This window comes from Oncorhynchus nerka, linkage group LG2, assembly GCF_034236695.1.
Source record: "Oncorhynchus nerka isolate Pitt River linkage group LG2, Oner_Uvic_2.0, whole genome shotgun sequence".
In the NCBI taxonomy this organism is placed as follows: Eukaryota; Metazoa; Chordata; class Actinopteri; order Salmoniformes; family Salmonidae; genus Oncorhynchus; species Oncorhynchus nerka.
The window spans coordinates 8,929,303-8,944,207 of record NC_088397.1 but is presented as its reverse complement, the minus strand read 5'-3'; the positions used below and the strand labels follow the sequence as shown (position 1 = coordinate 8,944,207).

The 14,905-nt window shown below is 46.8% G+C and overlaps 1 protein-coding gene across 1 annotated transcript in view; it reads right to left on the bottom strand.

Annotated features, from left to right (window-relative positions):
• Positions 1-1,769: 1,769 nt before the first annotated feature.
• The window catches only part of spag17 (sperm associated antigen 17), a 40,977-nt gene continuing 27,841 nt past the window's right edge, over positions 1,770-14,905 (bottom strand). Inside the window, 20 exon segments of the mRNA XM_065020560.1 lie at positions 1,770-1,905; positions 2,086-2,235; positions 2,495-2,642; positions 2,799-2,859; positions 3,040-3,221; positions 3,962-4,122; positions 4,750-4,842; positions 4,971-5,064; positions 5,433-5,535; positions 5,926-5,979; positions 7,236-7,320; positions 7,438-7,486; positions 8,069-8,142; positions 8,274-8,448; positions 9,490-9,672; positions 9,896-10,029; positions 10,502-10,632; positions 10,789-10,931; positions 11,843-12,040; positions 12,233-12,390. Coding sequence (XP_064876632.1) covers positions 1,868-1,905; positions 2,086-2,235; positions 2,495-2,642; positions 2,799-2,859; positions 3,040-3,221; positions 3,962-4,122; positions 4,750-4,842; positions 4,971-5,064; positions 5,433-5,535; positions 5,926-5,979; positions 7,236-7,320; positions 7,438-7,486; positions 8,069-8,142; positions 8,274-8,448; positions 9,490-9,672; positions 9,896-10,029; positions 10,502-10,632; positions 10,789-10,931; positions 11,843-12,040; positions 12,233-12,390 — 2,414 coding nt within the window. The 3' untranslated portion in view covers positions 1,770-1,867.

Below are 14,905 nucleotides of genomic sequence, written 5' to 3'. Positions count from 1 at the left end.
CCACTCACACACACCTCACTCACACACACCACCTCACTCACACACACACACACCAGCTCACACACACACCACCTCACACACACCACCTCACCACACACACCACCTCACACACACACCACCTCACTCACACACACACACACACACCACCTCACTCACACACACCACCTCACACACACACACACACCACCTCACACACACACACACGCCCAACTCACACACACCACCTCACTCACACACACACACCACCTCACTCACACACACACACACCACCTCACTCACACACACACACACACACACACACACACCAGCTCACACACACACCACCTCACTCACACACACCACCTCACTCACACACACCACCTCACTCACACACACACGCCAACTCACACACACCACCTCACTCACACACACACACACACCAGCTCACTCACACACACACACACACACCAGCTCACACACACACCAGCTCACTCACACACACACACCACCTCACTCACACACACACCACCTCACACACACACACCACCTCACTCACACACACACACCACCTCACTCACACACACCACCTCACTCACACACACACACCACCTCACACACACACACCACCACACCACACACCACCTCACTCACACACACCACCTCACTCACACACACACACACACCACCTCACTCACACACTTACACCACCTCACTCACACACACACGCCAACTCACACACACCACCTCACTCACACACACACACACCACCTCACTCACACACACACACGCCAACTCACACACACCACCTCACTCACACACACCACCTCACTCACACACACACACACCAGCTCACACACACACCACCTCACTCACACACACCACCTCACTCACACACACCACCTCACTCACACACACACGCCAACTCACACACACCATCTCACTCACACACACACACACCAGCTCACTCACACACACACACACCAGCTCACTCACACACACACACACACACCAGCTCACACACACACACACCACCTCACTCACACACACACACCACCTCACTCACACACTTACACCACCTCACTCACACACACACGCCAACTCACACACACCACCTCACTCACACACACACACACCACCTCACTCACACACACACACGCCAACTCACACACACCACCTCACTCACACACACACACACCACCTCACTCACACACACACACTCACACCAGCTCACACACACACCACCTCACTCACACACACCACCTCACTCACACACACCACCTCACTCACACACACCACCTCACTCACACACACACACACACACGCCACCTCACACACACCACCTCACTCACACTCACACACACACACACCAGCTCACTCACACACACACACACACACCAGCTCACACACACACACACACACACACCAGCTCACTCACACACACACACCACCTCACTCACACACACACACCACCTCACTCACACACACACACCACCTCACTCACACACACACACCACCTCACTCACACACACACACCACCTCACACACACACACACACACACACACACCACCTCACACACACACACCACCTCACACACACACACCACCTCACTCACACACACACACACCACACCACTCACACACACACACACCACCTCACTCACACACACACACACCACCTCACTCACACACACACACCACCTCACTCACACACACACACCACCTCACACACACACACCACCTCACTCACTCGCACACACACACCACCTCACTCACAGGAAAAACAAGGAATGTGTTATATCACTGTTCTTTATTCCTAAGATGTATTCTATTTAACAGCCATCGAACAACGGCAATATGTGACTAAAACCCCAAAGCACAGTGAGTTGTTTTATATAAGTCGTCTCAATCCGTCTGATTCAATTTCACCTGGAAGTGGGAACGAAAAGATCACGTTTCAGTGGGGAGTGAATGTAAAACATTTAGCATCCGTTAGACATTACTTCATGTTCTTATACCATGGCATTGTTGAATACTCGTTTCTGATTGGCTTGAAGGGCATTCTAGAGAGTGATTAGTTCCAGTGTTCAGATACTGTAAATCACTAACCGGTGGTGGAAAGAAGAGGTCTGCGAGGGAGGACCACTCCACGTCTGACTGAGGGGGTGGAGGAGATGAGGCGGACCTTGGATACCCCTGTCTGGAGCCCGTTGGTATGATCCTTGGTCCTGGTGTCATACAGACGCTCGGGGAGGATGGGTGAGACCACTCGTCAAGGAGGGGACAACAGAGACCATCGCTGCTTTCACTGAGAGAAACTTTGACCTTCGCCATTAACTCTGTTAAAAAACAATCATGTCCTCACTTGAGCTATTCTATAACCATACCTGCACACTAGTGTAAGATCTCTCACTGCACAATGAAAACATCACTGAGGCTACCAACTCTATAGTAAATAGTGTTATCCGTACGGGAATATCCAAATAAAGTGTGACTAAAAGACATTTGAGAAGGATATTAGCTAAGACAGGCAGGTAGAAGATCTCAGTCTCAGTCTTGATGTGGATGTGGTGTGAGATGTAGACCTCTCCCTCTGCAGACTCCTCCAGACCTGTAGTCATGGCATACAGCTCCACCTGAAGCTCAGTCTTCATCCCAGCAGCCACCTGCAACAAAGGTCAGGGGTCAATTTAGTCATATCAGGAAGTGAAGTGAGATGTATGAATCTAAAACATCCTCAAAGAAAACAATGGGAAATGTTCAGTTTGTGTAATTGAATCAAGCTGACTATGGTAACTATCACCCTGCTCAGTAGAACTCACAGGTCCAGGGGTGTAGATGACTCTGATTCCAGTAGCAGGGGACGGCTGTTTCACACTGAACCTGAAGTACAACAACACAGAACAGTCGCTGAACTTACCAGAACATAGACAGAGGAGAACACACCCTGACGACCAAGACCTTAAACCTTGTCATTTTCACTGCACCACCATCTTTGACAGACATGTCCACAAACAGCCATACTAATTGTTCATGGATGTATATGTATGTGTCTGGTCTGACCTGCAGGTGTGGAAGCCCACGTTCTTCATGAGCACGGGGACGCTGTAGCTGCAGCCCTCCTTTAGGGTCCCAAACTGGACCTCTGCTGGGAGGAGCTCAAACCCCCGTGGGGCGAGCTGCTGCCCCCCCGTCACAGACACAGTCTTCACCTTCCTCCTCACCGGCTCCTCTACACACAGGAACTGAGAGCCAGACTCGTGTTAGGTCCCTGTGGTAATGCCTGGGCTCTAGCTCAGTAAGCTACGACTTATTGAACTGGCAGGACAGATACATTAGTGTTAACTGACGTGGTTCAGTGTATAAACCTTTGACCAGAAGACTCGTGTTAGCTCCCTGGGCTACAGCCTAGGCTTTAGCTCAGCAGGATAACACCGTCTTGTGGCGTCTAGATGACCCGGGGCTACATTAAATCCATATCGTGAAAGATCCACGCCACTGAAATCTGAAAGGTCATTTCCGATTGAGGCGACATATGCAGTGTTTCCCGTGAATGTGGGAACATTTTGCCCTTTAAATTTCAAATGGCGCTAGAGCTCAGATCTTCCATGATACAGATTATATCTAGGCCCCAGTCACACACTCCCCATATGTCCCCCAGCCCACACTCCCATCAATTCACAATATTCACACCTACAGTCACAAACATTTCCTCAATCGACATATGCACCTCTCACTCGGTGGGTGAGGAACACTAGTGTGTGCACCCGTGTGCGTGTGTATGTGTGTGTGTATATGTATGTACGTTACAGTGTGTGTGTGTGTGTGTGTGTGTGTATGTGTGTATATGTGTGTGTATATGTATGTACGTTACAGTGTGTGTGTGTGTGTGTGTGTGTGTATGTGTATGTGTTACAGTGTGTGTGTGTATGTAGTGTGTGTGTGTGTACGTTACAGTGTGTGTGTGTGTGTGTGTGTGTGTTACCTGCTGGTTGGGCACGCTGAAGGGTTTGGAGCTGAGGATGGAGGCTGGCAGCTTGACTCTGTGTCTGCGTGGGTTCCCTGCCACGTCCACCTGGGTACTGCCAGGCCCAATACCACCACCATGCTGCTGCTTCACTGTAGAGACACCATGAGAGCTGTCCCCTACAGGAGAACACACACAGATCTAGATATCAGTAACACAGTAACAGATACAAGACCACGATGACTGATTTATATACAGTAGGTGTCTGCAAAATGTTGGGAAAATGGTGTTTGACCAAATAGAATTATCTTTGTCGGTTAGTCATTCAGCAGACGCTCTTCTCCAGAGCCACTTACAGTAAGTGCATTCAGCTTACGATGGCTAGGTGGGACAACTTTTCAACTACCAACTTGAGTAAATGTCTGATTTTCAAGGTACTACCAGACATGCCACCAGGGGTCTTTTCAAAGTCCCCAGGTCCAGAACAAATTCAAGCACCTTGTGCGAACCCTGCCTACCAGACATGCCACCAGGGGTCTTTTCAAAGTCCACAGATCCAGAAAAACGAATAAAGCAATACCTCACGGCACAACGCCGCAGTACATACATACTTGTTGTGTTTATGTACTGACATGTATGTGTAACTGATAGATACGCACACACACATTAAGGTTTTTAAATTGATGTAAATTGTAAAGTAATTTGTCTGTAATGTCTTTTTCGTTATGACTCAAACCCCAGTAAGACCAGCTGTCGCCACTCTTACCCTAACACTAACCCAAGTCTAAGTCGTGTACTGAGCAGACCTGCAGTTTGAGGGGTGGGGTTGGTGGGTCTCCTAGGCAGCGCATCACTTCCTGCTGCGTGAGACGGCGTGGGGTTCAAAGGTCGCTGGGCTGCTTCAAGAACACACACAAAAACAAATAACATGCAAAACAGGGTCACTTTCTTAATGAAGGATAAAATAACACAATATTGTATCATCAATATATCATTAGTATTGTTATAAATGTAGCCTAGCTTTAACCTGTCTCCCGAGGGGCATCTCTGAGGTAGTTCTGGGAGTTGGGAGTGTTGGGGAATGGAGGAAGGTCCTGAGACAGAGATCTCATATCAGGGACCTGACGGGAAAACCCAGATAGTTGTTTTATATACGTACAGTAGCTGAGCTGAATACAATCTGCAATATGTTGCACAGGTTGTAGAGGCACACAGTGAAGCTAATATTAACCTCTGTACCAAACCAAACGCTAGGCTAGTAGCATTGGGAAATATTGTCTTATATTAACCACCTCTGTACCAAACCAAACACTAGGCTAGTAGCATTGGGAAATATTGTCTAGACGCTTTCCCCCAGTTGAGATGAAGTTTATAAATTGCCTGGCTGGGCTGTGGGGCAATGGACGTGTATTAATGAATCTAATGGAACTGTTAACAGGCATTACGTAGCTGTGCTGAATACAATCCATTAATGAGAAAGCGATGTCACCTCCAAGTACTCAAAACCTGCTCCTTTCTCTGAGTGGAAATAAGGAGGAATGATTCTGTTCCTTAGAGCCTCTCTGTAAATCTTCTCCTGGTCCAGCTCCTGTCTGAACAGTACAGCAACATTAAAACATTCATTAAAAGCTTAAATAGTCCTGGGAAAAGATGTGAATGTCCACTATGTCAACTCTATAATAGAGAGCAGTTAGTTAGTTACCTGTGTTGCTCTATCCTGCTCTTCCACATAGTTACCTGTGTTGCTCTATCCTGCTCTTCCACATAGTTACCTGTGTTGCTCTATCCTGCTCTTCCACATAGTTACCTGTGTTGCTCTATCCTGCTCTTCCACATAGTTACCTGTGTTGCTCTATCCTGCTCTTCCACATAGTTTCCTGTGTTGCTCTATCCTGCTCTTCCACATAGTTACCTGTGTTGCTCTATCCTGCTCTTCCACATAGTTACCTGTGTTGCTCTATCCTGCTCTTCCACATAGTTACCTGTGTTGCTCTATCCTGCTCTTCCACATAGTTTCCTTCGCCTCTTTGCTGAAGCTGTAAAACAGAAGATTGTAATATGATGAGAAGATAATGGAAAAGGTTCAAAGCTGTAGATATTTATGTTCATAGTTTAACTAAACCCATTAGTACAGGGAAAATAAGATAGCTACTAATCAGAGACGCATGAGAAAGATGTCCTACAGATCTATGGTCTGGTTAGTTATGATACTGATCTAGGACCAGGCTAGTTATGATACTGATCTAGGACCAGGCTAGTTATGATACTGATCTAGTTATGATACTGATCTAGGACCAGGTTAGTTATGATACTGATCTAGGACCAGGCTAGTTATGATACTGATCTAGGACCAGACTAGTTATGATACTGATCTAGGACCAGGCTAGTTATGATACTGATCTAGGACCAGGCTAGTTATGATACTGATCTAGTTATGATACTGATCTAGGACCAGGTTAGTTATGATACTGATCTAGGACCAGGCTAGTTATGATACTGATCTAGGACCAGGCTAGTTATGATACAGATCTAGGACCAGGTTAGTTATGATACTGATCTAGGACCAGGCTAGTTATGATACTGATCTAGGACCAGGCTAGTTATGATACTGATCTAGGACCAGGCTAGTTATGATACTGATCTAGGACCAGGCTAGTTATGATACTGATCTAGGACCAGGCTAGTTATGATACTGATCTAGGACCAGACTAGTTATGATACTGATCTAGACCAGGCTAGTTATGATACTGATCTAGGACCAGGCTAGTTATGATACTGATCTAGGACCAGGCTAGTTATGATACTGATCTAGGACCAGGCTAGTTATGATACTAATCTAGTTATGACCAGGACCAGGCTAGTTATGATACTAATCTAGGACCAGGCTAGTTATGATACTGATCTAGGACCAGGCTAGTTATGATACTAATCTAGGACCAGGCTAGTTATGATACTGATCTAGGACCAGGCTAGTGATGATACTGATCTAAGACCAGGCTAGTTATGATACTGATCTAGGACCAGGTTAGTTATGATACTGATCTAGGACCAGGCTAGTTATGATACTGATCTAGGACCAGGCTAGTTATGATACTGATCTAGGACCAGGCTAGTTATGATACTGATCTAGGACCAGGCTAGTTATGATACTGATCTAGGACCAGGCTAGTTATGATACTGATCTAGGACCAGGCTAGTTATGATACTGATCTAGGACCAGGCTAGTTATGATACTGATCTAGGACCAGGCTAGTTATGATACTGATCTAGGACCAGGCTAGTTCTGACCCACCTGTCTGTGTGTTTCTCTGAGAGTGAGGCCTCAGTCTGCAGGGCTGGAGTCTTCACTGCCTGGATGTACAGGGTGGCTGCATCCACTGAGGTGGAACAAACACAAACACTCCCTATTCAACTCACCATTCCTTTCCCTTATCCAATTCATTGCTACAGCTAGGAAATAATCTCCAAGCCCCATAAAAGTGCCAAGGACTCACCGGGACAGATTCTGTTCTCTATAGTGGGGTGCTCTGACTCTGGAAGTGACTGAGGAGGAAAAAATGCACATGGTGTCACAGAGTAACAGAATACTACAGCACCTGAGTAACAGAATACTACAGCACCTGAGTAACAGAATACTACAGCACCTGAGTAACAGAACACTACAGCACCTGAGTAACAGAATACTACAGCACCTGAGTAACAGAATACTACAGCACCTGAGTAACAGAATACTACAGCACCTGAGTAACAGAATACTACAGCACCTGAGTAACAGAATACTACAGCACCTGAGTAACAGAACACTACAGCACCTGAGTAACAGAACACTACAGCACCTGAGTAACAGAACACTACAGCACCTGAGTAACAGAATACTACAGCACCTGAGTAACAGAACACTACAGCACCTGAGTAACAGAACACTACAGCACCTGAGTAACAGAATACTACAGCACCTGAGTAACAGAACACTACAGCACTGAGTAACAGAATACTACAACACCTGAGTAATTTGGACATGTTTGATCAGGTCAGTAGTGTGGACCTTCTCCTCCTTCTCAGTATGTATGTGTGTGTGTGTGTGTGTGTGTGTGTGTGTGTGTGTGTGTGTGTGTACTGACTGACCAGGACCAGTTTGAGCAGGTCAGTAGCGTGGACCTTCTCCTCCTTCTGTGTGTGTGTGTGTGTGTGTGTGTGTACTGACTGACCAGTACCAGTTTGAGCAGGTCAGTAGTGTGGACCTTCTCCTCCTTCTGTGTGTGTGTGTGTGTGTGTGTGTGTGTGTGTACTGACTGACCAGGACCAGTTTGAGCAGGTCAGTAGCGTGGACCTTCTCCTCCTTCTGTGTGTGTGTGTGTGTGTGTGTGTGTGTGTGTGTGTACTGACTGACCAGGACCCAGTTTGAGCAGGTCAGCAGCGTGGATCTTCTCCTCCTCAGTACGAGGGTCATTTAGCTGCATCTTCTCTGTCAGGTTCTCTCTCTGGATAACCTGCTCCATGTACTCCTACAATACCAGGTACAGGAGGAGGACCACATGTTGAGACAGGACCAGGTACAGGAGGAGGACCAGGTACAGGAGGAGGAGGACCACATGTTGAGACAGGACCAGGTACAGGAGGAGGACCAGGTACAGGAGGAGGAGGACCACATGTTGAGACAGGACCAGGTACAGGAGGAGGACCAGGTACAGGAGGAACAGGTACAGGAGGAGGACCAGATACAGGAGGAGGACCACATGTTGACATACAGATTACACCACATACCAAACACATGTTGACATACAGAGTACACCACATATCAAACACATGTTGACATACAGAGTACACCACATACCAAACACATGTTGACATACAGAGTACACCACATGTTGACATATAGAGTACACCACATACCAAACACATGTTGACATACAGAGTACACCACATACCAAACACATGTTGACATACAGAGTACACCACATACCAAACACATGTTGACATACAGAGTACACCACATACCAAACACATGTTGACATACAGAGTACACCACATACCAAACACATGTTGACATACAGAGTACACCACATACCAAACACATGTTGACATACAGAGTACACCACATACCAAACACATGTTGACATACAGAGTACACCACATACCAAACACATGTTGACATACATAGTACACCACATACCAAACACATGCATGTTATGATGGAACATCTATATTAAGGTAGCCTAGCAGTTAGTGCATTGGGTCAGTTACTGAAAGGTCTCTGGTTCGAATCCCTGAGCTGACAAAAAACTGCCGATGTGCTTTTGAGTAAGGCACTTAACCCTAATTGTCTCGGGGGGAGTTGGGATATGCAACAAAAACAGATCTCCACTTCACACATGTGTATAATACACACTGGTACATGTGTGAAAAAGGACAAATATAATCCCCCACCAAATGCTGATTATTATTATGGCCAGACATGGGACTGTATCTGCTTGTACACTGGGTTAAGGCTGCTGTAATGGAGACTGCCTTATAGAATACACACAGGACAGTGAGATGAGCTGTACCTTGAGGCGAGTCTCCAGAGTCCTGCGGAGCTGTCTGCTGACTGGCTGGTACTGGAGCAGCTGTCGGACCTCCAGTGTATCAGGACAGCTCAGCACGGGCCTGCAGGCCTCAGAAACAGGCTTCTCTCTCAGGGTCAGACCCCGGCCCAGAGTGGTCCCGAACCGAGGACCTGGAGTCTTCCTCTGGGGGGGTTACAGTAGATGTTTAAAGAATATGTTTTGAGGGGATAAAGTAGATTTATTTATTTATTTAAATTTTAAGGTATCATCAAACCCTATGACTAAAGTGTGTTTTGACCATGTATAAAATTACCTTATATTCAAGTACACGTGAAAACTAGCATGATTTGCTAATACATTATGCGTCTATTTCAACTGCATTTTCTCTTTGATTTTCTCGATCTACCTCTACTGAGGGGAAGCTGTCCCAGCGACGGGACCTGAGGTTGGTGGGGATGATGTCCTTGTTCTGTTTCTGCATGACCCATCTGGACCACACGTCCTGACGAGAGGGTCTCAGCACCGCTATACCCAGCACACCTGCAGGACAGGGAGGAGACCACAGACGTGTCTATGGGTAGACCAGGAGGAAACACAGGTCTATGGAGGTAGAGTAATGGACAGAATCCTACCCTGTAGGTCTGGGAGGAGACCACAGACGTGTCTATGGGTAGACCAGGAGGAAACACAGAAACACAGGTCTATGGAGGTAGAGTAATGGACAGAATCCTACCCTGTAGGTCTGGGAGGAGACCACAGACGTGTCTATGGGTAGACCGGGAGGAAACACAGGTCTATGGAGGTAGAGTAATGGACAGAATCCTACCCTGTAGGTCTGGGAGGAGACCACAGACGTGTCTATGGGTAGACCGGGAGGAAACACAGGTCTATGGAGGTAGAGTAATGAACAGAATCCTACCCTGTAGGTCTGGGAGGAGACCACAGACGTGTCTATGGGTAGACCAGGAGGAAACACAGGTCTATGGAGGTAGAGTAATGGACAGAATCCTACCCTGTAGGTCTGGGAGGGGTTCTTTAAGTAGGGCGACAGCAGGGTCAGAGTAGTCCTCATACAAACGTTCCTCTACTGTCTGAGAGTGCAGCAGCTCTGTGCCTGAACCGTCCTCATGGGCCATGAACAACCTGGGCGTTTATTATGGATATAGAGAATGAGAGAATACCCATCATGCTTCAGCCCAGCTTGAACACTACAAGGGTTAAAAGGTGCCTAACTGGGGGACATTGGAATGAAAAAGGAGTTACACTGTACAGATGAGGAGCAGAGTTACTGAAGCCTACCTGGGAATGTGGACTTTACGTCCAAAAGAATGCTTGGCCAGCTCTCTCTCTTCTGGCAGCCCTCCCTCCTCCTCCTCCTCCTCCTCCACTCTGCTGTCCAGAGGGCTAGAGATCTCCACTGATGCCTGGCCATCCTTCATCACCTCCACACAGCACCATTTGATACACTGTCACTATAACTCCACCATGCTCTACACATGCCCTACACATGCCCCACACATGCCCTACACATGCACTACACATGCCCTACACATGCCCTACACATGCCCCACACATGCCCTACACATGCACTACACATGCCCTACACATGCCCTACACATGCCCCACACCCACACATGCCCTACACATGCCCTACACATGCCCCACACATGCACTACACATGCACTACACATGCCCTACACATGCCCTACACATGCCCCACACATGCCCCACACATGCCCCACACATGCATGCCCTACACATGCACTACACATGCACTACACATACACATGCCCTACACATGCCCTACACATGCCCCACACATGCCCCACACATGCCCTACACATGCCCTACACATGCCCTACACATGCCCTACACATGCCCTACACATGCCCCACACATGCCCTACACATGCCCTACACATGCCCTACACATGCCCTACACATGCCCTACACATGCCCTACACATGCCCTACACATGCCCTACACATGCCCTACACATGCCCTACACATGCCCTACACATGCCCGACACATGCCCTACACATGCCCTAGGAAGCCTACAGTTTCCTAATTCACTTTGTCAAACAAGTTTCCAAAATTAAAATTCCTGGGGCTTGCAGAGTTCAGGGTATCGTACGATAATCCTCTGAACACTTGGCCTGATGGGAAAACAAACTGTCTGGAATCTCGCCCCTATTCCTTATATAGTGCTCAAGTTATGGTCAGCGCCTTATGCCCTGGTCCTAGATCTGTTTGTGCTGTCTTGCCAACTCCTATGGTCATCGTCAAGCCAAATGGCAAGACAACACAAACAGATCTGGGACCAGACTATAAGAAGGGAACAGAGCCGACACACCTGGAAGAGGTTCCCGTGGTGGTCTGTGACCTCACACAGTGTGTCTGAGGTGGAGGTGTGGTTCATCCTGTAGCTGCCTGGCTGCTCTCTGGGACTCCAGCTGGCCAGACTCAGGGTTGGGCTGTGTTCAGGGTCTGACGTGTACACACAACTACCGTCCTGGTTGATGAACAGCAGACCTACACTGGACGGGTACACCTAGAGGGCACACGGGGACACGGAGAGTCACCCAGAATGAATATAGAAACTCAGAACACAGTCATTTGCTCGACTCATGAAAGGAAGCGTGGATCTTCTCGTCCGATGCTCTCCACGTTATGAGGAGGAGGTGGGAAGACAACGGGAGGAATGGAGCAAGGACTATTAACATTCACCCCCGGTTTCTCTTACTTGGTACGCTCCGTCGCAGGTGGCGGTGACGACGCTCCCGTCTCCAAAGAACACGTTGCAGGACCTGCCCTCGCCGTACATGTTTACCGTGGCAAACCCCAGGCGCTCCACCATCACCACCTTCTCCTTCCTACACACACTGCTGCTGGACCTCTCCCCTGGTAACACAACTTAGACATTATCACACCATGAACTATCCTTCCTACACACTGTTGTCTCTGTCCTGGTAACACAACTTAGACATTATCACACCATGAACTATCCTTCCTACACACTGTTGTCTCTGTCCTGGTAACACAACTTAGACATTATCACACCATGAACTATCCTTCCTACACACTGTTGTCTCTCCCCTGGTAACACAACTTAGACATTATCACACCATGAACTATCCTTCCTACACACTGTTGTCTCTGTCCTGGTAACACAACTTAGACATTATCACACCATGACCTATCCTTCCTACACACTGTTGTCTCTGTCCTGGTAACACAACTTAGACATTATCACACCATGAACTATCCTTCCTACACACTGTTGTCTCTCCCCTGGTAACACAACTTAGACATTATCACACCATGAACTAATCCTCCTTCCTGATCAGGCCCTACACCCAAACAAGGGCACTGCGTTCATCCACCTCTGGCCTGCTCGCCTCCCTACCACTGAGGAAGTACAGTTCCCGCGCAGCCCAGTCAAAACTGTTCGCTGCTCTGGCCCCCCAATGGTGGAACAAACTCCCTCACGACGCCAGGACAGCGGAGTCAATCACCACCTTCCGGAGACACCTGAAACCCCACCTCTTTCAGGAATACCTAGGATAGGATAAAGTAATCCTTCTCACCCCCACCCCCCCCCCTTAAAAGATTTAGATGCACTATTGTAAAGTGGCTGTTCCACTGGATGTCTTAAGGTGAATGCACCAATTTGTAAGTCGCTCTGGATAAGAGCGTCTGCTAAATGACTTAAATGTAAATGTTAAATGTACACACACTGTTGTCTCTGTCCTGGTAACACAACGTAGACAGTATAGCCTTTAACCTGTATCAGACCAGGTAGTAGTTAGTAGTATAGCCTTTAACCTGTATCAGATCAGGTAGTAGTTAGTAGTATAGCCTTTAACCTGTATCAGACCAGGTAGGAGTTAGTAGTATAGCCTTTAACCTGTATCAGACCAGGTAGTAGTTAGTAGTATAGCCTTTAACCTGTATCAGACCAGGTAGTAGTTAGTAGTATAGCCTTTAACCAGGTAGTAGTTAGTGTATAGCCTTTAAGACCAGGTAGTAGTTAGTAGTATAGCCTTTAACCTGTATCAGACCAGGTAGTAGTATAGCCTTTAACCTGTATCAGACCAGGTAGTAGTTAGTAGTATAGCCTTTAACCTGTATCAGACCAGGTAGTAGTTAGTAGTATAGCCTTTAACCTGTATCAGACCAGGTAGTAGTTAGTAGTATAGCCTTTAACCTGTATCAAACCAGGTAGTAGTATAGCCTTTAACCTGTATCAGACCAGGTAGTAGTATAGCCTTTAACCTGTATCAGACCAGGTAGTAGTTAGTAGTATAGCCTTTAACCTGTATCAGACCAGGTAGTAGTATAGCCTTTAACCTGTATCAGACCAGGTAGTAGTTAGTAGTATAGCCTTTAACCTGTATCAGACCAGGTAGTAGTTAGTAAGTATCAGACCAGGTAGTAGTTAGTTTAGCCTTTAACCTGTATCAGACCAGGTAGTCAGACCAGGTAGTAGTATAGCCTTTAACCTGTATCAGACCAGGTAGTAGTATAGCCTTTAACCTGTATCAGACCAGGTAGTAGTATAGCCTTTAACCTGTATCAGACCAGGTAGTAGTATAACCTTTAACCTGTATCAGACCAGGTAGTAGTATAGCCTTTAACCTGTATCAGACCAGGTAGTAGTTAGTAGTATAGCCTTTAACCTGTTAACCTGTATCAGTACCAGACCAGGTAGTAGTATAGCCTTTAACCTGTATCAGACCAGGTAGTAGTAGTATAGCCTTTAACCTGTAGTTAGTATAGCCTTTAACCTGTATCAGACCAGGTAGTAGTTAGTAGTATAGACCAGGTAGTAGTTTAACCTGTAACCTGTCAGACCAGGTAGTAGTTAGTAGTATAGCCTTTAACCTGTATCAGACCAGGTAGTAGTATAGCCTTTAACCTGTATCAGACCAGGTAGTAGTTAGTACCTGTATCATGTATAGCCTTTAACCTTAACCTGTATCAGACCAGTAGTAGTAGTTAAGTAGTTAGTAACCTGTATCAGACCAGGTAGTAGTATAGCCTTTAACCTGTATCAGACCAGGTAGTAGTAGTATAACCTTTAACCTGTATCAGACCAGGTAGTAGTAGTAGTATAGCCTTTAACCTGTATCAGACCAGGTAGTATAGCCTTTAACCTGTCAGACCAGGTAGTTAGTAGTATAGCCTTTAACCTGTATCAGACCAGGTAGTAGTTAGTAGTATAGCCTTTAACCTGTATCAGACCAGGTAGTAGTATAACCTTTAAGTATAGACCTAGTTAACCTGTATCAGACCAGGTAGTAGTTAGTATAGCCTTTAAGTATAGACCAGGTAGTAGTTTTAACCTGTATCAGACCAGGTAGTAGTTAGTAGTATAGCCTTTAACCTGTATCAGACCAGGTAGTAGTTAGTAGTA